The following is a 27,493-nucleotide window of genomic DNA, read 5'->3' as shown; positions in this document are numbered from 1 at the left end:
CCGAGAGCGGAACCACCAAGGAAAGGGCTCGGAGAGCCGAGCAGGACCGGGGGGGGGGGCGGGGGGATGGGGGCGGGGGGGGACAGTCTCCAAAATTCAAGCGAGACTTAGGGTGGGGGGTGGGTGGAGGGGAGGAACCCCCCCAAAAAAAAGTTATCAAAAGAGAAACTGAAAAGCTCAATAAATAATGGAGGGAGGTGAGAGGTGGGGGTGGGGGTGGGAAAGCACAAAAAAGTCCGTTAATATTTAAATAACTCCATTTATAAAAAGGCAAATCGTTAAGAGCTCCCCCTCGCTGGGGTGTGTGTTTTTTTTTTTTTTTTTTTCTTTTTAAGTTCTTGATAATTTTTTTTTTTAAATATTTTTCTTTTGTAGCCAAAGTCAGTGCAAAGGAGTATAAAAGAAAAAAAAAAAAAAAACCAAAACAAAAAAACAACAAACCAACAGTTCCATGCCCTAAAGGGTGGAGGGTCTGAGCTAGAGAGAGTCGGGGGTGGAGTGGGGGGGATGGGGTGGGGGAGGGGAGGGATGGGCGGGGTGGGGGGGCAAATTTAGCCGACTTTATGCTCGCCCCGCACGATGTGGGAGGAGAACTCGATACCGGTCCTGGCTGTGGTAGCCACAGATGTTGCACTCGAAAGGGTCTCTGAAGCCGTGGCAGCCCATGTGGATGGTGAACATGACGTGGTCCAAGAACAGGATGCGGCAATGCTCGCACCTGAACGCCCGGATCTGCTCCCCCTCCTCATTGACCACCCGCAGGGTTTCTTTGGCGGAGCTGGGGGTAGAACGGGCGGCCGGGGGTCCCTCCGGCACTTTGGGGTCCTCTTTGGCGTAGGCTGGGCTCTGGCGGCTGCTGGCGCAGCTCCCCGCCGGCAGCTGCGAGCTCCGTTCTTCGTGGTTGCTTTCCGTGTCCGTCGAGTCCTGGCAGCCGTTGGTGGGCGAAACGCCCGGTTCCCGGCTCCGGTAGACCACCTGTACCCCATCCGGTACATCCTCGTGCCCCTCGGTGGCTTCCCGGCTTCCCGGCAGCTCCAGCCGACCCGGGAGCGGCTGGATCTGGGTGTAGACGGAGCTGATGACGGGGGTGACCTCCGAGATGCAGTTTGTGGGGGGCAGGCGGAGGGGGCGAAGGTGCTCGCCCCCCATCAGCGACAGGGAGCTGCCGTAGGAGGGGGTCCAGGGGGTGGTGGGCTGAGACCATCTCCACGTCCTTCTCGAAGCCGGAGTTCACGTCGAAGGGCAGGTCCGAGAGGGTGAATCGCATCTGCTTCTCGCCTGCGGCAACGGGGAGGAGGCGGCGTCAAAGGGGCTGGGGGGGGTTGGGGTTCACCCCCCCCCTCCCCCACACCCCCAATATCCCCCGGCACCGTGTGCGAGCCCCGTGCCATGCCGGGACCTTGGGGATGAAAGGCGCTGTGCCAGCACCAGCCAGTGTCCCCCATCCTGGGACCGTGGGGACGAAAGGCGCTGTGCCAACACCGACCAGTATCCCCATTGTGGGACCGTGGGGACGAAAGGTGCTGTGCCAGCACCGACCAGTATCCCCATCGTGGGACCGTGGGGACGAAAGGCGCTGTGCCAACACCGACCAGTATCCCCATCGTGGGACCGTGGGGACGAAAGGTGCTGTGCCAGCACCGACCAGTATCCCCATCGTGGGACCATGGGGACGAAAGGCGCTGTGCCAACACCAGCCACATGTCCCCGTGCCAGGACCATGGGGATGAAAGGTGCTGTGCCAGCACCCACCAGTGTCCCCATCCCACCCCAGAACCATGGGGACAGAAGGTGCTGTGCCAGCACCAGCTGCATGTCCCCATCCCGCCCCGGGACTGTGGGGACAAAAGATGCTGTGCCAGCACCAGCTGCGTGTCCCTGTGCCGGGACCGTGGGGCTGAAAGGTGCTGTGCCAGCACCAGCCAGTGTCCCCATCGTGGGACCATGGGGATGAAAGGTGCTGTGCCAGCACCAACCGTGTGTCCCCATGCTGGGACCGTGGGGACAAAAGGTGCTGTGCCAGCACCAGCCAGTGTCCCCATCGCATCCCAGGACCATGGGGACAAAAGGTGCTGTGCCAGCACCAGCCAGTGTCCCCATCGTGGGACCATGGGGATGAAAGGTGCTGTGCCAGCACCAACCGTGTGTCCCCATGCTGGGACCGTGGGGACAAAAGGTGCTGTGCCAGCACCAGCCAGTGTCCCCATCGCATCCCAGGACCATGGGGACAAAAGGTGCTGTGCCAGCACCAGCCAGTGTCCCCATCCTGGGACCATGAGGACAGAAGGCGCTTTGCCAGCACTAGCCAGTGTCCCCATCCCACCTCGGGACTGTGGGGACAGAAGGTGCTGTGCCAGCACCAGCCACGTGTCCCCGTGCCGGGACCGTGGGGCCAAAAGGCGCTGTGCCAGCACCAACCAGTGTCCCCATCGCATCCCAGGACCGTGGGGACAAAAGGCGCTGTGCCAGCACCCTCCAGTGTCCCCATGCTGGGACCATGAGGACAGAAGGTGCTGTGCCAGCACCAGCCAGTGTCCCCATCGTGGGACCGTGGGGACGAAAGGCGCTGTGCCAGCACCAGCCGTGTGCCCAAGTGCAGAGTCTCCACTCCCAGGCGGGGTGCTTGGGGGGGGTGGTGGGTCTGGCTGGACCCCGGCACCCCGCTCCAGCACCCAGGGGTCCCCCTGTCCCCGGGATCAAGGGTGGGGAGAGCCCCTTACCCACGAATTTCTGAGGTGTCGAGCGTTTCCGTTTGGTCAGGCTGTTGGCCAGCCGGTCGATGAACGCCGGCCGCTCGGCCGGGGGGTGCAGCAGGGACTCCGGCACTATCTCCAGGTCTCGCATCTCCTCACCTGGCAAGACAAGGGGGAGAGCCGGTTGAGCCGGTGCCCACGGGATGGGCACGGTTACCCAGGCCGGACCCTCCGCCGCCAGCGCTCCGGCCACGCCGTTCCCTGCCCTAACCGGGACGCACCTACAGAAATTTCCCGATCCACCTGCTCAGGGCCCAGCGCTTCCCCCGTCGCAGACTCGGGTCACGGGGGAGCACCGGCAGCCGGGTCGCCTCCCGTCTTCAGCGAGCTGGGCCCGTTCCTGCCGCTTTTGGGGAAGAGGAGCCGGCTTCAACGGATCGAAGTGTCCTCCTGCCGGCTCCCGACCCCGGCTGGGCGAGATCTGCCCCGCGGCGCTGCCGGCGAGGGCAGCTCTGCCATTCCCTATGGATCCGCGGTTAAAGCCGCCGGGTGGCCTTCACCGGTGAAGCCCACCGGGGCCAGATCCTGCTCCAAGGGGGTGAGGAGCTGGGAAGGCGCCAGTTTCGGTTCTTTCACAGCGGAGGGGGGGGGGCAGGAGCCACGTGCGCCCGTTGCGGACCCCCACCCGCAGGGGTCCATCCCCCGCCGTCCCGTCCCTTCTGGGAAACCTGTTGGTAGTTCTGGCGCTAGAAATAGGGCCCAGGGGCGCGTTTTGGTCCGGGGGGCTTATGCCATTTGGCTGGTGGTGTGGGGGGAGGACCCGGGGAGCCAACACCGAGCACCCGCGGGGAGCTGCGGCGTGAACCAGCGCAGCGCCTTTCATCCCACCCCCGCCGCGGCACGGCGAGCCCCCCGCACAGCACCCCCCTTTTTTGTAACGGAAAAGCATCCCCAACGCTCAACCCCGTCAGGCACAGATGACCCCGCATCCCCCCCATTTCCCACCCTGCCGGGTCAGTCCCCCCTCGCCGCGGCGCCGGAGCTGGGGGCACAGCAGGGCTCCGGCCGCCCCACGGCACTGACCTTGCTGGCCGGCCAGCGATTGCGGTTCAGTGTTCAGACTCTGCAGGTAGTTGTGGCACCGCTCCTTGTGCTCCTCCAGCGTGCTCTGCTGCTTGTAGCTGCGGCCGCAGTAGTTGCACTTGTAGGGTTTGCCGACGGTGGGGGGAGGAAACTGCGAAAAATCCAAGGAAAGCAGAAGTTGTGAGAACGGACACGGCACCCACGCCGAAGAGCCCATGGAAGAGGCGGCCACGGGCCAAGCTGCAAGGAAAAGGGGCAGGGATCGACCGAGCGGGATCGACCCTGGCCAGCAGTCCACTGTCCCCTCCAGCCCTGTCGCCGGTGAGATGTCAGAGCTGCAACCTGCACCCCCCACACACAGCTTCTGCCCCCCCAGCATCGCCACCCCCCCCCCGGCAGCACCAGCGCTTGCCTCCTCGGAGATGGAGAGTGGTGGGAGAAGGGTGGGCTGCACCCGCGCTGCGATTGCTGGGGGGGCAGCATAAATCAGGATTTGGCCAAATACCAAAACCAAAATGCCTCTGGTGCTCTGCTCCCGAGACACCATGGGTGCACCCCTCCAGGTAAAACGTCCTCCGGGAAGCCCTGACCCCAAAGGCAAGATTTATGGGGGGGGGTGGGGGGGCAGCAGGACCCCTCCATTTTTAACCATTTCCAAGCATTTCTTCACCATCCATTGGCCACATCCAGCGCTCAGCGCCGTTAAGACACTCGCGAGATATTATTAGTCTCCTCTCTCCCTTGTTTTGTCACTCCTGAATGAAAATCCCCGTGGCCACCCGTTCGGCCTCGCTGGCCGGTGACACAGAAGGGGAGCGGGTGCTGCGTGCTGTTCGGCAGTGCCGTGCCGTTATCCATGTGCTGCAAGCGGCAGCCTACGGTAAAACCCTGGGATACCTCCCGAGGGAAGATGGTACCTCTGAACCCCAAGGATGGTACCTCTGAACCCCGGGGACGGTACCTCTGAACCCCTGGGATGGTACCTCTGAACCCCGGGGACGGTACCTCTGAACCCCGGGGACGGTACCTCTGAACCCCGGGGATGGTACCTCTGAACCCCGGGGACGGTACCTCTGAACCCCGGGGACAGGTACCTCTGAACCCCAGGGATGGTACCTCTGAACCCCGGGGATGGTACCTCTGAACCCTGGGGATGGTACCTCTGAACCCCGGGGATGGTACCTCTGAATCCCACCGCAATTTCCATCACACCACAAAGCCACCGGCTGCGTCGGGGATGGGGAACCGCGATTGCTGCCAAGGGGGTTTCGTGCTGCTCGCTGCTCGTTGGGTGGTTGCTCATTCGGTGTAATGACGGTCACGGACCAGCCAACATCTTTTGGGAAACGGAGAGGTGGTTCGAGCCCCTTAAATACTCCTGGCGGGGGGGGATAACGGGATCCATGCTCTGAAGGACCCGGTGCCACGGGCTGAGCGCCCGTTATGGGAGGCAGCTCGTTAGCCAAAATGCTAATGGGGAAAAAAAGGGCAAGTGTGGGGGAGCTGAGCCGGAGAGGGGGGTGGGCTCTCCGGCCCCCACATCGCCCAGGCACTCGAGCAGACTGGAGGTGGCAGCCCCCCACGCTCCCCTCTCCCCAGCCGTCCCGAGCTCCCCCCCTGAGGAATGACGGGACGCCAAGCGCCGGAGCTGCGGCCACGCTGCGGGGGGCTGCGGCCACCAAGTCAAGGCCAGGGGCTGTGGCACCCCGGGTGAGCCCAAGGGCTGCCGTGCCCCCCCCCCCCCAAGGGGCGCAGGCTGGGTTCGGCGGCACGACGGTGCCCAAAAACCAGCTGCTCTGCTGGGGGCCGGAGCCCATCGCCCTCTGCCCGGGGTGGCAGCCAGAGCCACAGCGGCCAGAGCCACGGTGGCCAGAGCCACGGCAACCAGAGCCACGGTGGCTAGAGCCACAGTGACCAGAGCCATGGCGGCCAGAGCCACGGTGGCCAGAGCCACAACAGCCAGAGCCACGGCAACCAGAGCCATGGTGGCCAGAGCCATGGCAGCCAGAGCCACAGCAGCCAAACTCACGTCAACCAGAGCCACAGCAGCCAGAGCCATGGCAGCCAAAGTCACGGTGGCCAGAGCCACAACAGCCAGAGCCATGGCAGCCAGAGCCACAGTGGCCAAACCCATGGTAGCCAGAGCCACAGCAGCCAAACCCACGTCAACCAGAGCCACGGCAGCCAAACCCATGGCAGCCAAAGTCACGGTGGCCAGAGCCACAGCAGCCAGAGCCATGACAGCCAGAACCACAGCGACCAGAGCCACGGTGGCCAAACCCACAGTGGCCAGAGCCACGGTGCAGCCAGAGCCATGGTGGCCAAACCCATGGTGGCCAGAGCCACAGCAGCCAAACCCACGGCAACCAGAGCCACGGCAGCCAGAGCCATGGCAGCAAAGTCCATGGTGGCCAGAGCCACGGCGCAGCCAGAGCCACGGTGGCCAAACCCATGGTGGCCAGAGCCACAGCGACCAGAGCCACGGTGGCCACCTGCACCCCACTCGCCCCGTCCGGCGCAAGGCTCAGGGGCACCGCGCCACCTGCTCGACACCCACTCAGTCGGGCTCTTTCTGGTCCTGTCAGTTTTGCGCTGGTTTTTTTTGTTGTTTTTTTTTTTTTTTCTCCAGTTTGTGGTTTAACCTTTAACTGCTTTCTAAAAAACCCCCATTTTCAGGTTGCCGGTGACTCCGCACTTACCCCCCACCCCGGCTCCGGGGTTGAGCTGAGGCGTTCGGTGCTGCTGGGGCAGGGGGCCAGCACCTCTGGCTTCCACGCCCTGCCCCCAGCAGCGGTGGCCAGCACGGGGCCAGCTGTGGCCACATGTGCCACACGCACCCCTGCCCGCCCCCAGCAGATTTTGGTGTCCGGGAGCCACCGTGGATTTCACCACGGAAGCTCCGGGTTGGAAATCCATCCGGAGAAGCCGGTGACAGGCGCAAATCCGTCCTCCCAGCCCTCCCCCGGCAGCAGCATTGTCACGGAGCCGCTGGATATTGGGGTCCTCCAGCCCCACAGGAGGCGAGGAGACCGCTGGCCTCCGAGCGCAAACACAAAATTGTGCCCGAGGAATTTACTCCTCAAACCCGGGCTTGGGGGGGTGTCCCCCCCTAACCAAAACCACCCCCCCAACCCCCTCCGCAAAGCTCCGCCAACGGCTGCCTTGGGATGGGCGATGGTTTGCCAAGCCCTGAAGATCCACATGGATACCCCGGAGCCAACCTTCCAGCCTCAGCCTGTGATCCAGGGCTCCAGGGATGGGCAGCTGCTGGTGGCACTGGGGGGTGGTGGGACACGGAGGAGCCCAGTGGGACACGGAGGAGCCCGGGACACCGGGATGGCTCCCTGGGGACCGAGCCGTCCCCTCCCTGCACGATTCGGCCGCTGCCGGTGTTGAGGCTCCTCCGTGGCTCTGGCGATGCCGCAGCGGTGACGGCTGATCTGTTCCGGGCTCCCCCCGGGGTGGGGATGGGGTCTCACGGCAGCTGCAGGATGAGGAGGGGGGCTCCGTCCCACCCTGGGCTTTGCCTGGCGATCCGTCGCTTTTCCTTTACCTCCTTAGGTCCGTGCTTTGAAAATGTCACCACGGAGCCACCGACACCGTGTCTCAGGTGGGCTCGGGACATCCAACGCGAGCGAGGGGCTTCCCGCAAGCCCCTCACTCTACTCGGGACCCCCAAATCCCTCACCCACACGATGCCCAAGGTGGGCGCTTCTGCTGGGCGCAGGAGCCCATCGCCGGACCCCAGCGGGAGAAGTTTCTCCTAATCTCCCCCCTCCCCCCCAAGCTCCAGGTTAGTTTATTTACTGGGCTGCGGAGCGCCCAGGAGGGGGGTCTCGGGGGGGCTTGCGGCTCCCCTCAGCTGTCCCGGGTGTGGGCTGCGGCTTCTGATCTATTTCAGAGCCAGGCAGCGTGTTTGATCTGGATTTTAATACTTCACTTTTTTTTTTGGGCAGCGCATCTTCTGAGATGAAAGCTCAGCATCCCTCCTGGGGACGGCATGAAACGCACGTGGCTCTCGCGAAGGAAGGGGGGGGGGAAGCCAAGCCCCCCCCCGGCAGGACAACCGCTGGGCTTTCGCCTGTGAAATCCACATGAAACGCAGGTTTTTTTCTTAGTAATTAGCTCCCATAAAGACTAATTTTTTTGTTTGATATGTTGTGATGGCTTGTCCCATTTCTGTGGCTCCTGATTGAAGGACTGGAGGCGATGCTTTCCGTGCCGGGGCGACGTCAGCACGGTGGGGGCTCGGAGAGGGCGAACAGGCACAGCCCCGGGGGGGGGAAACTTGGCCAAAGAGTCCAGTAACAATCCTGCCCGGATGGTTTGGGGTCCCCCGAAGTGTGTTAATGAGGGGAAAGCCCCCAGGAGCAGGGTCTCGGCTCCAGAGACCCCGGAGCTGCAGCACATGCCCCTGGGCTGGGGTCTGCGCGCCCGCCTGCACGGAGCAGTGAGCCAGCATTCCCGGAATGGGGCTCGGCCATGTGGTACCCAAAATCCCAGCACAGATGGGACGGGGAGGGCTTCAAGAAAGCAAAAACCTGAGACCTTCCTAACGGGATTCTGCTTTGGATGCAACAAAGATGACTTTTTTTCCAAAAATCCAGGAGCCATCCAGCTAAAGAACACCTGTCCCCTGCCCAAAAGCTGGTTTTTTCAAAATTCCAGGAGCCATTCAGCTCAAGAGCACCCGTCCACTGCCCAAAAACCGCTTTTTTCCAAAAATCCAGAAGCCATCCAGCTAAAGAACACCTGTCCCCTGCCCAAAAGCTGGTTTTTTCAAAATTCCAGGAGCCATTCAGCTCAAGAGCACCCGTCCACTGCCCAAAAACTGCTTTTTTCCAAAAATCCAGGAGCCATCCAGCTAAAGAACACCCATCCCCTGCCCAAAAGCCATTTTTTCCAAAAATCCAGAAGCCATCTGGCTAAAGAGCACCTTTCCCCTGCCCAAAAGCCATTTTTTCCAAAAATCCAGGAGCCATCTGGCTAAAGAGCACCCTTCCCCTGCCCAAAAGCCGTTTTTTTTTCAAAAATCCAGAAGCTGTCCAGCTAAAAACCACCCATCCCCTTCCCAAAAGCCATTTTTTCCAAAAATCCAGGAGCCATCCAGCTCAAGAGCACCCGTCCTCTGCCCAAAAGCCATTTTTTTTTCCAAAAATCCAGGAGCCATCCGGCTAAAGAACACCCGTCCCCTGCCCAAAAGCCATTTTTTCCAAAATTCCAGGAGCCATCCAGCTAAAGAGTACCTGTCCCTTCCCCAAAAACATTTTTTCCCAAAAATCCAGGAGCCATCCAGCTCAAGAGCATACATCCCCTGCCTAAAAGCCGGCGCTGATGGTCCCCCGGCAGGTGGTGGCCAGTGGCACCCTGGAAGGGGCAAGTTCAGCTGGTGGCAGATGATGCCAAAGCGCGGTGACTCCTCTGCGGTGCTGGCCAAGATGGAGCGTGGATTGGTGCGGCCGAGCTCGGAACAGTTGGGGGTGCACAGGAGGAAGATGGATGACGCTGGTGGCTCCAGACCCAGGATGACACTGGTGGCTCCAGACCCAGGGTGACGCTGGTGGCTCCAGACCCAGGATGACGCTGGCGGCTCCAGACCCAGGATGACGCTGGCGGCTCCAGACCCAGGTTGATGCTGGTGGCTCCAGACCCAGGATGACGCTGGTGGCTCCAGACCCAGGATGACGCTGGTGGCTCCAGACCCAGGTTGATGCTGGTGGCTCCAGACCCAGGATGACGCTGGCGGCTCCAGACCCAGGGTGACGCTGGCGGCTCCAGACCCAGGGTGACGCTGGCGGCTCCAGACCCAGGGTGACGCTGGCGGCTCCAGACCCAGGGTGACGCTGGCGGCTCCAGACCCAGGGTGACGCTGGCGGCTCCAGACCCAGGATGACGCTGGTGGCTCCAGACCCAGGGTGACGCTGGTGGCTCCAGACCCAGGATGACGCTGGTGGCTCCAGACCCAGGATGACGCTGGCGGCTCCAGACCCAGGATGACGCTGGCGGCTCCAGACCCAGGATGACGCTGGCGGCTCCAGACCCAGGATGACGCTGGCGGCTCCAGACCCAGGTTGATGCTGGTGGCTCCAGACCCAGGATGACGCTGGTGGCTCCAGACCCAGGATGACGCTGGTGGCTCCAGACCCAGGTTGATGCTGGTGGCTCCAGACCCAGGATGACGCTGGCGGCTCCAGACCCAGGGTGACGCTGGCGGCTCCAGACCCAGGGTGACGCTGGTGGCTCCAGACCCAGGGTGACGCTGGTGGCTCCAGACCCAGGGTGACGCTGGTGGCTCCAGACCCAGGATGACGCTGGTGGCTCCAGACCCAGGGTGACGCTGGCGGCTCCAGACCCAGGATGACGCTGGCGGCTCCAGACCCAGGATGACGCTGGCGGCTCCAGACCCAGGATGACGCTGGCGGCTCCAGACCCAGGTTGATGCTGGTGGCTCCAGACCCAGGATGACGCTGGTGGCTCCAGACCCAGGATGACGCTGGCGGCTCCAGACCCAGGGTGACGTTGGTGGCTCCAGACCCAGGGTGACGCTGGCGGCTCCAGACCCAGGGTGACGCTGGCGGCTCCAGACCCAGGGTGACGCTGGCGGCTCCAGACCCAGGATGACGCTGGTGGCTCCAGACCCAGGATGACGCTGGTGGCTCCAGACCCAGGGTGACGCTGGCGGCTCCAGACCCAGGTTGATGCTGGCGGCTCCAGACCCAGGTTGATGCTGGCGGCTCCAGACCCAGGGTGACGCTGGCGGCTCCAGACCCAGGATGACGCTGGCGGCTCCAGACCCAGGTTGATGCTGGTGGCTCCAGACCCAGGGTGACGCTGGTGGCTCCAGACCCAGGGTGACGCTGGCGGCTCCAGACCCAGGTTGATGCTGGTGGCTCCAGACCCAGGGTGACGCTGGTGGCTCCAGACCCAGGGTGACGCTGGTGGCTCCAGACCCAGGGTGACGCTGGTGGCTCCAGACCCAGGTTGATGCTGGTGGCTCCAGACCCAGGTTGATGCTGGTGGCTCCAGACCCAGGATGACGCTGGCGGCTCCAGAGCCAGGGTGACGTTGGTGGCTCCAGAGCCAGGATGACGCTGGTGGCTCCAGACCCAGGGTGACGCTGGTGGCTCCAGACCCAGGTTGATGCTGGTGGCTCCAGACCCAGGATGACGCTGGCGGCTCCAGAGCCAGGGTGACGTTGGTGGCTCCAGAGCCAGGATGACGCTGGCGGCTCCAGACCCAGGTTGATGCTGGTGGCTCCAGACCCAGGGTGACGTTGGTGGCTCCAGAGCCAGGGTGACGCTGGCAGCTCCAGACCCAGGGTGACGCTGGCAGCTCCAGACCCAGGATGACGTTGGTGGCTCCAGACTGAAGGACTCCTCGGGAGAGCTGGAGGCCTCCAGGCAGAGCAGCCGTGACTCCGAGCAGCCGCGACTCCGAGCAGCTGCCGCGGCGCGTCGGTGCTTCACGGGGAGCCCAGTTGTCACCATCTTCCTCGCCCTCTGCGCGGGGCGGGAGGAGATGCACACACTCGGTGCTCCCCGAAGTTCATGCCGTGAAGGTTTTTGCTTCCAACTGCTGCCGTGTCACTTCCCCCTCCGGCGGAGACGAGGGACAAGCAGGAGGAAAGGATTTCTTCGGCGATTCTCCCTGTTAACCGGCCAAGAAACGCCACCCGCTCCCACATTCCGGCCAGGCTGGAGAACCAGCCAAGCCACCCAAACAATTTTTACGTGGCGGAGCAGCTCCGTCCCCAAGCAGTGGAGACATCCTGAGACAAACCGTGATGGAAAAACTCCTGCAGCCCCCCCCCCCCCCCAACCCTGTGCAGGGCCCAGCAGCCCCAATTCCAGGCCCTGGGGGGGGTCAAACCACCCGGATTCCCCTCTGGCATCTCCAGGAACATCTCAGATGGACACGTGGGAGGAGATACACTTCCCAAAACCAGGAAAGCAGGAAGAAACCTGGAGCATCGCATCCTCTGATGGAAAAGGGTAGAAAATGAAGGAAAATTGAGGGGCTTGGGGTAGGGGGCTCGGGGGGGAGCGGGTTCCTGGGCTCCGGGGTCAGGCTGAGATGCCACCAGACCCACCAGGGGACTTGGAAGGTCACAGCCACAAGGTGCTCAAAACCACCGGCACGAACTTCAAAAGCCATCGCGGCGGCACCGGAACACGCCGGGGAGGCAAATCAAAGGCAAAGGATGGCAAAGCGGGGGGCGGGGGTGGGGGTGGGGGGGGGTGGGCATAGGGCTGTGGCCCCCCGGGGAGCTGTGATGTCATGGAAGCGGAGGGTGAAACCCCCACCCCAAATGTCCTATGTCCAAGGGACGATGTGAAAAGCAACGCGGAAACCGAAGCCCTCGGCGCGCGGTGTCCCCGGGACGGGCGCACGCAGGGTGGGACTTATATCGCCTCGATAAAATCGATTAAATATTGATTTTGATAAGGAAGAAACGCGGTAAGTCCCGGGGATGCGGCGGCACGAAGCCCCGCGGGCAGCGCTCCGGCCAGCGGAGTTCCCGGAGCACAAACCAGGCGCGGAGCCGCCAGGGGATCCAGCGGTGATCGGTTGGGAGCTGGAGGTCGGCGCTTTTGGAAGCTGAGATCACATCCCTGGCTTTGCCCACCCCGGGTGGATTCCCTCCCGGCTTTGCCCACCCCGGGTGGATTCCCTCCCTGGCTTTGCCCACCCGGGGTGGATTCCCTCCCTGGCTTTGCCCACCCGGGGTGGGTTCCCTCCCTGGCTTTGCCCACCCGGGGTGGATTCCCTCCCTGGCTTTGCCCACCCGGGGTGGATTCCCTCCCTGGCTTTGCCCACCCCGGGTGGATTCCCTCCCTGGCTTTGCCCACCCCGGGTGGATTCCCTCCCTGGCTTTGCCCATCCAGGATGGATTCCCTCCTGGCTTTGCCCATCCAGGGTGGATTCCCTCCCGGCTTTGCCCACCTCGGGTGGATTCCCTCCCGGCTTTGCCCATCCAGGATGGATTCCCTCCCTGGATTTGCCCACCCAGGGTGGATTCCATCCTTAGATTTGCCCACCCGGGGTGGATTCCATCCTTAGATTTGCCCACCCGGGGTGGATTCCATCCTTGGCTTTGCCCATCCAGGGTGGATTCCCCCCCTGGCTTTGCCCATCCAGGGTGGATTCCCTCCCTGGATTTGCCCACCCGGGTGGATTCCCTCCTGGCTTTGCCCATCCAGGATGGATTCCCTCCTGGCTTTGCCCATCCAGGATGGATTCCCTCCCAGCTTTGCCCACCTGGGGTGGATTCCCTCCCGGCTTTGCCCACCTGGGGTGGATTCCCTCCCGGCTTTGCCCACCCGGGGTGGATTCCCTCCCGGCTTTGCCCACCCGGGGTGGATTCCCTCCCGGCTTTGCCCACCTGGGGTGGATTCCCTCCCTGGCTTTGCCCACCCGGGTGGATTCCCTCCCTGGCTTTGCCCACCCGGGTGGATTCCCTCCCAGCTTTGCCCACCCGGGTGGATCGCCGCAGTACCCACCGGAGTGCGTGCGCAGGTGGCCGGTGAGCGCGTCCCTCCTGCGGCAGGCGTAGTTGCAGAAGGGGCACTTGAAGGGCTTCTCGCCCGAGTGCAGCTTGATGTGCCGCAGCAGGTTGCCCTTCTGGGTGAAGGAGGCTCCGCACTGGTTGCAGTGGAACGGTCGTTCTCCTGGAAAACCCGAGCGGCCACTGAAACGCCGCGAAAAAGCAGCTGCCGGGTCGGCAGAGGAACCGCGATGGCCCCGGCGATCGCAGGTGCAGCAGGTTGAGAGGGAAAGCTCCAGGTTTACTACCAGACGTAGGGCTCTAGAGGCGACCCCTAGGTTTACTCCAAACATAGTGCTCTGGATGTGACCCCCAGGTTTACTATGAGACATAGGGCTCTGGAGGTGACCCCCAGGTTTACTACTAGACGTAGGGCTTTGGAGGTGACCTCTGGGTTTACTACTAGACATAGAGCTCTGGAGGTGACCCCCAGGTGTACTATTGACGTAGAGCTCTGGATATGACTCCCAGGTTTACTACCAGACGTAGGGCTCTAGAGGTGACCCCAGGTTTACTACGAGACGTAGGGCTCTGGAGGTGACCCCAGGTTTACTACCAGATGTAGGGCTCTAGAGGTGACCCCCAGGTTTACTACCAGATGTAGGGCTCTGGAGGTGACCCCCAGGTTTACTACCAGATGTAGGGCTCTGGAGGTGACCCCAGGTTTACTACCAGATGTAGGGATCTAGAGGTGACCCCCAAATTTACTACCAGATGTAGAGCTCTGGAGGTGACCCCCAAATTTACTACCAGATGTAGGGCTTTGGAGGTGACCCCGAGGTTTACTACCAGATGTAGAGCTCTGGAGGTGACCCCTGGGTTTACTACCAGATGTAGGGCTCTGGATGTGACCCCCCGGTTTACTACTGACATAGTGTTCTGGACATGACCCCCAGGTTTACTACCAAACACAGCACTCTGTACGTGACCCCCAGGTTTACTACCAGATGTAGGGCTTTGGAGGTGACCCCCATGTTTGCTACCAGACATAGGGCTCTGGATGTGACCCCCAGGTTTACTACGAGACGTAGGGCTCTGGAGGTGACCCCAGGTTTACTACCAGATGTAGGGCTCTAGAGGTGACCCCCAGGTTTACTACCAGATGTAGGGCTCTGGAGGTGACCCCCAGGTTTACTACCAGATGTAGGGCTCTGGAGGTGACCCCCAGGTTTACTACCAGATGTAGGGCTCTGGAGGTGACCCCAGGTTTACTACCAGATGTAGGGATCTAGAGGTGACCCCCAAATTTACTACCAGATGTAGAGCTCTGGAGGTGACCCCCAAATTTACTACCAGATGTAGGGCTTTGGAGGTGACCCCGAGGTTTACTACCAGATGTAGAGCTCTGGAGGTGACCCCTGGGTTTACTACCAGATGTAGGGCTCTGGATGTGACCCCCCGGTTTACTACTGACATAGTGTTCTGGACATGACCCCCAGGTTTACTACCAAACACAGCACTCTGTACGTGACCCCCAGGTTTACTACCAGATGTAGGGCTTTGGAGGTGACCCCCATGTTTGCTACCAGACATAGGGCTCTGGATGTGACCCCCAGGTTTACTACCAGACGTAGGGCTTTGGAGGTGACCCCCAGGTTTACTACCAGATGTAGGGCTTTGGAGGTGACCCCCAGGTTTACTACCAGACGTAGGGCTTTGGAGGTGACCCCCAGGTTTACTACCAGATGTAGGGCTTTGGAGGTGACCCCCAGGTTTACTACCAGACGTAGGGCTTTGGAGGTGACCCCCAGGTTTACTACCAGACGTAGGGCTCTGGATGTGACCCCCACCCTGGGGAGCGACCGACCTGCTGCAGGAGGCTGGACAGTGACCAGGACAGACCGTCCACATGTACCATCCTGCGCCTTCCCTCCGCAGCCCCTTCTGCCTGCGCCCCCGGGGTGAGCAGCTGGGACCCCGCACCCACCTCCCACGGCACCGGTGCCTATGGGCCAGCACCCACTCGCCACCCAGCTTCGGAAATTTCCTTCCCTCCCAGAAATTCGCATCCCACCCCCGGCAGCACCGCCGGCCCCGGGGCCGCCGCTCACCGGTGTGGCTGCGCTTGTGCACCATCAGCACGTTGGGGCCGATGCACACCATCCCGCAGATGTCGCATTTCAGCTTGCCGTTGGGCAACCGAATGCCCCCGGGGGAGTGCGGCTCCTGGCCCGTCCCATCGCAGTAGCCCAACGGTTCGGAAAGCGAGTCCTCCACGATCACGCTGTCCTCCTTCTCCAGCAGCCGGTCATCCTGGGAGAGCAGCCGGCTGGCTTCCTCATCGCTGTACATCTCCACCTTGATTGAGTTCGCTGCCGGGAGGCAGAAGGGAGAAGAAACAGTCAGCGGAGATAAAAAAAAACAACAAAAAAACCCAAACCAACTCTTCAAGAAGTTGGGAGAGCGCTGCTTAGGCGAGACTTACTCCTAGAAGAAAGACCGTGACGCGTTAAGTGATCTGCTCGCAATGAACGGGCATCATCTTATCTCCTTGACTCAAGGAGGGAGATCCAACAGGGATCTGGTGAGGCTGGGGGCCGGGCGGCTTGTCCGCACCCCCAGGATCGCTGCTCTGCCTCCTGCCCTGCACGGTGGCCCAGTGCAGAAGGTGTTTAGTCCCCTGGATCCAAAGCAGAGGGTGAAAGAGAAGCCACTCGTGCTCGTGAAGCGCAGCAGGGGAGGCAGAACGCCCGGTTGTGATGCTGACCCAGAGAGGGCTCCACGTCCACCGGCACAAAGAGCCCAACTGGAGCCTCTCAGCCGGCTGGTGGATCTTGGTGGACCACGGGAGCCACGACGTCACCCAAGTTTTCACCTCTGCTACAAGACCTGGGATCCACCAGGTATCTAAAAGCAGAAAAACCCCAGGGAAGAGGCCATGGACACCACACACCCCCCCCAGGCACGCTGCCACCCCGGTGTGGCCGGGCTCCTGCCCCTTATTGTGGCGAAGGAGGGGCTGACCACGCAGGCAGCCCTGGGATGGCGTTTGGCCACGGAAAACCCCAAGGAAGTTTGTGTGAAACTCGGGAAGTGGATGCGAGTGATGCCAGGGACTCGGGGAGGTCCCAGAGCCGAGGGCTGGGGACCACCGGGATCGGCCGCCCCACGACAGTTCTGGCCAGGACCGGAGCAGAGAGCGGGCAGGAGCCGGAGGAGCCGCACTGGTGAAGCCCCCTGAAGCCGGCTGGTGGTAGGGGGTGGCAGGAGGGTCTCCCCGGCGCAGGGTGGGCGCTGTGCCGCAGTAAAACCCCCCAGGTTCCCCTCCCCACTGCTCCCTTTCCTTCCTCCTGCAGCATCAGGAGCGGGTGGCTGGCGAAGGGATGCGCCAGCCCTGACCTACATTCCCGGCTGCTCTAATGATCTGTGGAATGCCACAAATCAAACACTCCCCGAGACGACGGCGACCGCTCTGCTCCGGCTGCTGCCAGCGAGCTGCAGCCCTGCGGGGAAACCTCTCCCTCTCCTCCCTCCACTACCTTCCGCTGAGCTTGTCCACCCGGATCCTGCATGCTCCCTCCCTCCGCCGAGTGTCCGAGTGGTCACCCCACCTCGCGCCGCCAGCTGCACCCTCCGCTCGATGGAGAATCGAGGCTGGGACACCCTCGGCCGGGGTGAAAAGTCACCCGTTTGGAAAGTCGGTCTTGAAATGATCCAGTTGGAAAGTTTCCTCCCACTTTAAACCATTACCAGCAGCCAGGGGTGAGAGGGAATCCCCTGGGGATGCTCTCCAGCCGGGGACAGCACCTGCTACCTGCTCTGGAGGAAGGTGATGGTGGAGTAGAGGGCGATGGTGGAGTAGAGGGCGATGGTGGAGTAGAGGGCGACGGTGGAGTAGAGGGCGACGGTGGAGTAGAGGGCGACGGTGGAGTAGAGGGCGACGGTGGAGTAGAGGGCGACGGTGGAGTAGAGGGCGACGGTGGAGTAGAGGGCGACGGTGGAGTAGAAGGCGACGGTGGAGTAGAAGGCGACGGTGGAGTAGAAGGCGACGGTGGAGTAGAAGGCGATGGTGGAGTAAAATCGAATCCAGGTCACCCACATGGCAGCACAGCGAGGCCAAGGGCTTAAAGCAAATATTTACAGAATCCCTTCCAATATCAGATTCTTATTTTTTCCATTTAAAGCAGGAGGCTCTTCCCAATCCCTTAAGAGGGGAACTGTGGGGGCTGGAGGAACCGAACTTTAGAGATACACAAAGGAGACTCTGCTGCTGCCCGGCGGGTGGGAGATGGTGGATCCAAGGGAGACAGACGTGAGAAGGGAGCGGGCTGAGCGCCGCCACACAGATCCCAGCAGCTCCCAGATCTGCCGCCGACTCGAGCCCAGGGGGCTCGTTCAGCTTCTTGTGAAAGCACCAATGCTCACCCCCATCCGGGGATGCCGACGGGCACGGCGCACCGGCCGAGGGCATTCCAGAAAATCCGTGGTAACGGCCCCGGGACCAAAGCATCTGGAGGATTTGACCTTTAAAAGCTTGGGGGGGCTTTAAGGGGGGGAGGGGGGGGGGGAGGAGGGGGGCTCTGAACTTTCCCATCAGCTGAGGAAGGGCCGATCCTTCCCGACGGGCGAGCGGGGAGGCTTTGGGGCGCTTACCGGGCAAGGAGGACGCCAGAGAGAGGAGATGGTGGCAGCAAGAGTCCCAGCCCCGGGGAGGCCGGTGCCTCCCGCTCCCCCGGGAAGGGCGGACACGGGGCCCCCCCAAAAAGCCAGGCCTGGGGAGGAACCTCCTCTTCCTCGCCGCCTCCGACACGGGCGCCGGCGCTTGCCCGGAGCCAGGTACCGCTCTGCGAGCGGGGATTAACCCGGAGCAGCAGCATGGAAGTGATTCATCCCAAACTGCGTGAGGTTTTATTGCCGGGTGAAGAGCCCAGGAATTCTGGCTCTCACCCGGCTCCATCCCTTCCCGGCGGACAATGCCGCCTTCCCAGCGAGGCTCCAGGCGATGTGAACGGCGCGGCCACCCAGCCTTGGCAAACGCAGCCGCTTCCCGGCTGTGTGCCGAGCCTGCGGCCAAAGCCACCGCTGCCTGCAGACCGGGAGGGCACTCCGAACATGCCGGGGGGCGGGGGGGACACACAGAACTTGATTCAACATCTTGGCCCCGGGGGGAGGAACACAGAACTTGATTTAACATCTTGGCCGGTGCCACCACACTCCCCTGGGAGCATCCAGGAGATTTCCAGCTCCTTGCGGGAAGCCAGAAGCTCCTCTCGGTCTGCCTGGATGGGTTGTTTGCTGCACTTTTGATTTTCTGGTTGGGTTTTTTTTCTCTTTTTTTTTTTTTTTTTTTCTCCTCTCCCACTCCCCTAGGGACTTTTTTTTTTTTTTTTTCCTGGGCATAGAAGGGAGGCCAACTATTGTTCTGTAATTCCCTTTTCAGAACCAACGCAGCGCCTGGTCTCGCCGGAGCGAAGTCTCTGCTGGCAGAACAGGTTATATAATATTCTTGCTCCTCTGGGGCACGACGCTCGCTGGATGAACCAGCTGTGAAGTCAAGTCAGATCAGAAGCAATACCATCACTTGCATCCCGCCGGTAAAGGGGAAGGGATCGCGACTGTCCTTTCGCTCAGCCCACGTGCTCGATGCCTTTCGCTTCTGATCGAGCGAAAAAGCTGCGGTACCTCTCAGAGCTGTCCTCCGCCAAAAAGCCCGAGGTTTCATTTCTTTGCAGAGCTTCTAAGCGTTTTCATTGGGCAAATGTAAAATAAATAGCAAGTAATCAAAGGAGGAAAAAAAAAAAATGCCGACAGAGCTAATTCATAACCTTACCGCTTCTGAAAGCGGCGTGGTTGGGAGTTATTTTATCCCGGTTCAGAAAGAGCAACCTTCAAACGCCAGGACCTACCCCGAGGTGCCCCAGCCACCGCGGGTAAATTACAGGGGGGGTTACTCCGCTACGGAAAAGCCGTACGTGATGGCGCGCTGGGAGCGAGGGAAGGGCAGAGCCGCGCCGGCCGTTTCGGTGCCGGTTGAGTCAATCCGGTAGAGGCGGCCCAACCACCGGCGCCTGAACACTGAGAGCGCAACTCAGAGCGGGACTTGCCAACTTAGCTCGTACAACGGCACGTACAGCCCTCGGAAAGGTGACTGCTGCCCCGAGAAGGCTGCGACATAAACAGCGCCGCTGCAAGCGAGCCCTGTACCGGCCGTGCTCAGCTCATCCAGAGCCGTGCCCAGCCCATCCAGAGCCGTGCCCAGCCCATCCAGGGCCGTGCCCAGCCCATCCAGGGCCGTGCCAAGGTCAGCCAGGGCCATATCGAGCTCAACCAGAGCCGTGCCGAGGTCATCCAGGGGCCATGCTGAGCTCATCCAGGGGCACGCCGAGCTCATCCAGGGACCATACTGAGGTCATCCAGGGCCATGCCCAGCTCATTCAGGGCCACAAGATCATCCAGGACCATACTGAGGTCATCCAGGGCCATGCCCAGCTCATTCAGGGCCACAAGGTCATCCAGGGCCCTACCAAACTCAACCAGAGCCGTGCCGAGCCCATCCAGGGCCATGCCCAGTTCATCCAGGGCTGTGTTGAGCTCATCCAGAGCCATGCCGAGCTCTTCCAGGGCCATACTGAGCTCATCCAGGGCATGCCAAGCTCATCCAGAGCCATACTGAGCTCATGCAGGGACCATACCCAGGTCATCTGGGGCCATCCTGGGCTCACCCAGGGCATGGCGAGCTCATGCAGGACCATGCCGAGGTCATCCAGGGCCATGCCAAAGTCAGCCAGGGCCATGCCAAGCTCAGCCAGGACCATATCGAGCCCATCCAAGGCATGCCGAGCTCAGCCAGGGCCATGCCAAGGTCATCCAGGACCATACTGAGCTCATCCAGGCCATGCCGAGCCCATCCAGGGCCGTGCCCAGCTCATCCAGGGCCATACTGGGCTCATCTCGGGCCATACTGGGCTCATCCCGGGCCGTGCCATTCCTCAGCACGAGGGAAGCCCCACATCCCTCATCACTCACCGCAGCGAGCGACGGGAGCAGATGGCACACCAGGACGAGGGACAGACTGCGACCACTCGGAAATCAGACCTGTTTTGCTGGGGGAGGTTCTTAACTATACCCTAAAAAAGCAGTTTTGTTCATTTTTAAATTAAAAAGCGAAGAATCCCATCAGTAGGCAGGGAAGGGGCTGGAATGTTTCAGGTTACGGACACAAGATTCCCCACACTGGTCCCATTTCTGGATCCCTGTCAGGTGCCACCCGTCAGCTCCGGGCAAGACCCCTGGGGACACGCACCCGCTCCATGAGGTGACAAGGAATGGCAGGAGCTTCCCAAGGAGCAACCATGCAGCCTCCCCCGCTCATTTCTTGGAGGGGGGGGAAGAGCCAGAAAGGACAGCGAGACGTGATGGCAAAACTGGTGGCTGAACACAGCAGCACAGGGTGGCCAGGGGTGGGCGAAGGCTGGGAGCTGGCGGTGCCTTTCGTCATCCCGCGGCGTTCCCAGTGCATCCCAACATGCCCATGGGCTCTCCCAATCTACCTCAGCCACACAAATAACTTCCCAAGAGGCTCATTCACGTCAAGGCCACCGCGGACCCCCACCTGCCCAGGGTACCGCACGAGAAGAAGCAGCGTGGCTTCTCCTTCCCCCCACGGCCATCTAGAGGGATATAAAAAATAACTTATTCCGAAGCGACCGATGGCTCCGCGGCCCCTCCGGAGCTGCGGTCGTTAGCAGTCTGGAACACGCAGCTGCCTTGAAAGTCAAGGTGAAAACCACCACCACCACAAGGAATGACCCTGAGTCCTCGGCATCGCCGCGGCCGATTGGAAAAATCCGGGGTTCAGCCACAAGCGGTACCCAGGACCGGTCCCTGGGCTGCTGCTCCACGTGAAGACCAAAGGAGGGTTTTATCTTCTTGGGTTGGCAAAGAAAGAATCAGCCTCAGGAGAGAAATGTGTCACAGCGGGAAGTCAACATCTCTGTCACGTCTGATTTGGGGACACCACCGGCAGAACCCGGCGCGGCTTTTCCCAGCGCAGGCGGCGTACTCACCACTGAGAGAGCGGCTCGGGGAGGAGTGCTGGCTGTTGGGGGTGCTCACCGTGGGTCCCACGATGGCCGAGCTGAACTCCTTCTCCAGGGAGGAATCCCCACTACCTGTGGGAGGAGGGAAACACAAGTGAGCAACGCCTGAATTGGGGCTGGGGGCTCCCGCCGCCTTCACCCCACCAAACCCTCTTCCCAGCGCCGCTGCGTCGGGAAGGGGCTTCAGGACACGGCTTTCACTGTCTGCCACGCACACCGGTGGCACCGCAGGAGCTCGCTGCTTGCCGGACCACGGTCCTCCAGCTGTGACCTCCTCGGACACCAGCAGCCCCCAGCCAGCGCCGTGCCGCCGGCAGCGCAAGCTCTGCTCCCCTCACTGGCTCGCGAGAAGGTGGCAGAAGGGGCGAGGGGTTGGCACGCCACGCTGGGGGGGCTCTGCGGGTGCTCCCACCAGCACCACAGCGCTGTGCCAGCTGGGGGGGGGGGGGGGGGTGGCAGACCACCCCTCACCCACAAGCATCAGTCCCCCACCTAAGGGAGCTGTGCCCCCCGCTGTGCTGCCCAGGCGAGCGGGTCCCTTCCCCGGGCACGGGGGTCCCCCTCCCCGGCAGCCCGTGCCGGAGGGACCATTCCCAAGCAGATCCTCACACCCCGGGGGAGCCGAGCCCACCCCAGACGGACCCTTCCAGCCCCTGGAGACAGGCCCTTGCCCGTTCACACTGGAAAGCGAACCCAGCAATACAGCTGCCTACCCCATCACACCCGTGCGCCGGGCTAGACTCATTTTTTTCCCCTTCGGGGGCTAGCAGGTTTCTGTTCCGGCGAGACCTGCCGGCTGTCAGCGCGCCGAAAACCCCTGGCCCCCCACCAGCTCCCCCCTCCCCCCCCAAAAAAAAAAAACCGCCCGCGAGCCGGGCAGCGGCTGCTCCTCGGCGATGCTGTGGGGACGGTGGAGTTTCATGATGGAAAGTGCAGAAGCTCGGCGAAGGCCATCAGCGCAGCTGGGAATGTTATTTCTAAATGTTTGCAGCTGGAGAAACTCCCGTCTCGGCGCTCCCCGAGCCCAGTTCATCCCATTGTCTGGTGACTACTGGGACGCTGAGCTCACCAGCCTCGCGGAGCATGGGAATCGGTGGTGGTAACTGCCCTCGGTGAGACAGCATCTTCTCAATCGCTGCTCCACCGGGACGCCCCAGCACCATCCTCACCCTTCCCAGCTCCCTGAGGCAGCTTTCCTCCCGGGGGGCACAGCGGGACAGGCTCGGAGGACCCTTCCCTCTCCCCTCCCCACGCTTCGGCCGGCGAGCTGCTGCCAGCCAGAGTCACGCCAAGCCGACAGGCGCTGCCAGCCACGGCACAAGAGGTTAATGAGAAGGTTGAGTAACGAGCCCGGAGCCCTCTGGGGGCTGGGGGCACATCCTGAGGCCGAGAACAGACACTGGGTGGGCTGAGAGCGACCCCCTCGAAGGGTCTCGGTACATCACGAGTGGCGTCCTGAGCCTCCCTCGCTCATATTCATCTCCACGGTCATCTTGGGGGGGGCGGGGGGGGGGGGGGGGGGGCGGTGTCAGGCTTTTCCTTCCCTCTCCTCCCTGCCAGCACGGGGGGGGGTCAGACACCTATCAATCACCCTCCAGAATCGGGCCCCCTGCACCCCTTCTCCTCCGCACGCAGCGAGCAAGCAGAGACGGCACCGAGTTATTTCAGGATCCTCCCCACCACCACCCCCCGCTCCGCCGCCGCTCCCGTTTAACTCGCATTATTCTACCTTGCTGGAGATACCCTGGAGTGTTATCACAGCCAACTCCTTGGAAACAGCGCTGGAGCCCAGGCTGCGTGTGCATGTCTGCGTCGCTGGCAGGGCGCACGCAGCCGCTCACCTTCCAGGAAGAGCAGATTCCTGGAAGCGAGGGAAACGACCGTCATTTTACAGGCAGGCGGCACGGCACGGTGAGCGGGAACGTCGGCTGCTCCCCGCCGCGGGGACACGCGGCCTTCGGAGAGCAGGGAGCCACGCCGAGCCAGCCGGAGACGATGCTTGAAGGAAGGAGAGAGCAAGGGATGCAGGGATGCTGCAGGGGGTCCGCTCTGCCCTCGCAACACAGCCCCCCCCCCCCCCCCCCAAACCCAGGGGCTCCGGGCACAGGACCCCAAAATATGGGTGAGGACCTGATGACCGGGGGGAGAACGGCATTGCCCCCCACATCAGCCAGGGCTCATCGGGGCTCTGCCCCCCTCCTATAGCCACAAGGGACGGGGACACCGAAGCCACGGTCCTCAGCTCCAGGGGCAGATGCTCAGCCCCGAAGAGGCACTTCACACCTTCCCAACGCGCCGCGTATCCCTATCAAACAGCCAGACACACGGGAACACATCCCCGCGCTGGAGCCGCAGGGAATTTTTCTAGGCAGCGTTTCCAGGCAGGCTTACCTTGGCAAGCAATTCCCCCCCCCAAAAAAAAAAAAAAAAAAAAAAAGACCCTTCCCGGTGCCAGGTTTAATCCTGGAGGTGAAACTGGGGCTCCCTCACGGAGCACCCGGTGATCCTGACAGCAGCAGGAACCTCGCCGCGCTGTCCTGCAACCTGCTCCCAGCTACCGCTCGGAGAAAAGTTAAAAGCAGCCAAACTCAAATTTAAGTGATAAAGTACGGAGAAAATAAGAAAAAAAATAAAGAAAGAAAAATATGAGAAAAAACACATTTATTTCTCCTCCATCCCTTCCACCATAAAGGCAGGGCATGGCATCCCGTCCGCAGCTGAAAGCTCAGCTCCTCTGCCAGCTAGCTTCATCCTCCGGATCCCAAAGGATCCTTCTTATTCCAAACGATCCCCAAGCAGCAAGGGATACGCGAGCCGATCCCTGGCGCCGAGCCCCCGCCGCAACGGGGGTCAGGCCAGCAGGAACCTTCGCGCTGCCAAGAGCCTCGGCTCCCTGGGGGGGGATCGCTGTTGGACCCCCACTGAGCAGCATGGACCCCAGCCAGGACCCCTGCTCCAGAACATCACCACCCCCCCACCACGGGGCCGGGGAGTTTTTCCCTCGGTGCAGCGGCGGGTCTGACACAGGGACCCCCCGGTAATGGCTCCCACCAGCGGTTCGGAGCCCCCGGTAAGGTGGGCAGGCTGCCCGGTGCCGCCGGCGAGAGACTGAAGCCCTATCCCACCCCTGGGAGCAACCAGCGCCTGGTTTCGACAGTCTCTCGGCAATTTCCCTCTCTGATAACTTTTCAGACTCGAGATTTCAGGAAATATTGGGTCACATTTCATTTGTTCTAAAAAAACAAGTGGAAACCTGAACGTCAGGCAAGAGACGCTCCGTCTGCCTGTAGCCCAGTTATCCAAGGAGCCGGGAGCGTTTCACCCCGCTCCAAATCAAAGGGGATAACACGGGGGGGGGGGGGGGGGGGGGGAAGGGGGCTGGGCTGTGCCAGGGAGCGGAGATGGGGGGCGACCCCCTGGAAACATCCCCCATAAACACCCCTCCACGTCTTCCATCAGCCTCTGACACTCACAGGCAACCAAAGTGGGGGCAGACCCCCCCCAGAAAAGCATCCAGGGAGAGGAGGGGAGGGAGGGAGGGCAGGATCCCACGGGAAAACACGGTGGGACAGGGATTTCATCCCACCCTGCTCCTGCGGGACGTCCTCGGTCCAGGCCGGGGGGCTGCGCTGGTGCCTCCCCCAGCTCGGATGATGGAGCGGGGTGCTCAGCCCCTTCACCCGCTGTGAGACGGCACCACCGTCCCCACGTCCCCAGTGCTGGGTTTGGGGGTTCAGCGTCCCCAGAAGGACGTAGAGCCCCAGGAGGTGCCCCCCGAGGAGCGGGCACGTGGCACGGAGGGGTCTCTGGGCTGCCTCCACCTTGCTCCTGCCCCCCCGGCAGTAATGAGACCCTCTCTCACCACCAGAGCTCTTTCAAAACGGACTTGTTTTCCTGTGAAGAATTCAAAAGAAAAAATATTTCACACGCACGAAGAGTTTCCGGGCCCTCAGCCGCCTCGCTTTGCAACAAACATGAACTTTTGTTTTTTCAAGAGTTCGTTTAATTAAACAAATTTCACAGAAACGAGTTTCCAGAACGCTGCTGGCTGTTTCCCCGAGTCGTTTCAGGGCTGCCAGCGACCTGAAGCGGCTAATTGGCAAGCCTTGCCCCTGACCCTGCTAATTAACCCATCTTCGTTAGCCCTGCCCTGCTCCCCCCCGCCCCGGCTTCGCTCCCCGACTTCCCGGAAAGTCCAAAAAGAAAAGGAAAAAGGAAAAACCCCGGGATGGTCCTGCAGAAGCTCCCGTCATGCTGCTCTCCCATCATTTCCCCATCCCCCTTCCCTCAAAACTCCAGGAGCTGCGTAAACCTGGGACCCCCAGGACCTCCAGCACCGGGAGCCCACAGGCACCCCAAGACTGAGCCTGGTGGGCTCTTTGCTTTTCCCGCCTTCGTTCTGGGCTGCGCAGGGGAACGGGGCGCGTGGGGGAAGGGCTCAGCCATGGGTCTCCCCCAGGAAAAGCAACGCCGCAGCCCCGCAGGCACCACAGACCTCGGCACCGAGCCCACAAGCCCCCAGACCCCAGCCGGTGGCGAGCGCCGGGGGCGGGGGGCACCGTTCTGCTGAGCGAAGCGGAGAGCGCAGCCACCCCCGGCGCATCAAGCGTTTTGTGACCTCCCAGTGGCCAAAAACCCAGTGCGTGGAGAAGAGCCGAGGGTCTAACCCCGAGCAGGGACCCTCCTGGGATCGGAGGAAACCTTCCGAGAAAGGAGGAGAGCGCACGAACTCCGAGGATGGACTTTGCCAGGCCGGGAGATGCAGCGTGATTTACGCGCGGGGCGTTGCACCAGGACCCCCCCGCGGTGCTGTCAACGCACCAAGCCCCCGGCCGCTCGTTAGAACAGCCGGGGTCCTCTCCCTCCCGATGCACTTCAACTCCTGACCCCCATCCCCGCTGAGCCATTCATCCCAGCACCCCCCAGCCGTCCTCCTGGCGGCACTGGGGCCGGATTTGGGAATCGGGAGGTTTTTTGGTTGGTTTTTTTTTTTTGTCTTTGCCACTTCGGCATCAGCTCTCGCTCCAAAGCCCGTCTCCTCCGTGGACAAACCGCGGCGTTCTCAGACCAGTGCCCCAGAGATAACCACGAATCCCACCAACTCCAGCACACCAGTTCCCGCAGGTGACCAGATAACCGAAATCCCTCCGGTGTCCCCGCTGTCCCCTCTGGAGAGGGTCACTGGGGCTGTGACCCCCAGCCGGCCCGTACGGCTTCGCCGGTTACCGAGCGGTCCGGCACGCCAGCAGTGGGACCCAGGTGAGCCCCCCGCTGCCCCCCACTCTCCCCACGGATATTTCATGGACTTTATGCCCGGAGCTCAGCCTGGGTCCCAGCTTAAGTCGCGCCGGCGCCCAACCCGGCAAGACCTGTGGGGGTCTTTGACGCTCAGCACCGGAGAGCAGGACTGAATCCCCCGTTTCAGGAGCGCAGCCAGGAGTCCTGAAGGAACAACCCACCGCCCCGAGACCCCCCGAGGCCGGGACTGCCCAGCCACCGCTGGAAAGAGATTTTCCTTTCAGCTTGTGGCAAGGCTTTGAGTTTCCACCCACAGCGCCCACCAGAGCAGCAGGCGAAGGCACAAGCACGTAAACTTCGGTGTAAACTTCCAACACTTTGTTTTTTACACTAGGTACCTTCGTTTTTTTTAAATTATCTGTTTATACTTAAAACTGCACCCTTGGTCAATGCTTCATCCACAGCCTGAGGATGTGGATGAAGGTACCGGCACAGGACTGGTACCCAGAGGGTGAGACCGAGCATCTTGAACACGTCAGCGACCCAAAAGAGCTGGCAAAAATCAAGATCAGACATACCAGATATGTAAGATCGTCCATTACAGTCTTCTATATCCATCTTTAAGGTACTTTGCTGAAAGAGAAAGCAGAGCTCAGTCAGAATTAGTCTCCAGAAGCCTCTCCTCCTCCAGGAAAGCTGCCCAAGCAGCTTCTGGGAGCAGGAGTTACTCACCCCCTGGGCTTAACCCCGTCACCACCGGCTTCACCATCAAACCCAGCGGGTGACACCGATCCCCCCACCTGAGTGCTGCTTTCCAGGCACCCCCCCTGGGAAAGCCAACGCTGGAGCGAGCGGTGGGTCCGGCAGTGACGCTAGGGACGCGCACTGCAGTGAAC

At 61.8% G+C, this 27,493-nt stretch overlaps 1 protein-coding gene across 1 annotated transcript; it reads right to left on the bottom strand.

Annotated features, from left to right (window-relative positions):
* Positions 1 to 541: 541 nt before the first annotated feature.
* Positions 542 to 27,493, bottom strand: IKZF4 (IKAROS family zinc finger 4). Its single transcript, XM_055792018.1, is given in 10 exon segments — positions 542 to 596; positions 598 to 1,176; positions 1,178 to 1,278; positions 2,721 to 2,852; positions 3,777 to 3,927; positions 9,297 to 9,307; positions 13,277 to 13,444; positions 15,372 to 15,632; positions 21,327 to 21,431; positions 27,176 to 27,493. Coding segments are annotated over 10 exon segments (1,593 nt in total). The 5' UTR covers positions 27,216 to 27,493; the 3' UTR covers positions 542 to 551.

Source organism: Falco peregrinus, chromosome 19 (assembly GCF_023634155.1).
Source record: "Falco peregrinus isolate bFalPer1 chromosome 19, bFalPer1.pri, whole genome shotgun sequence".
In the NCBI taxonomy this organism is placed as follows: Eukaryota; Metazoa; Chordata; class Aves; order Falconiformes; family Falconidae; genus Falco; species Falco peregrinus.
This window is presented reverse-complemented; position numbering and strand designations above follow the sequence as displayed.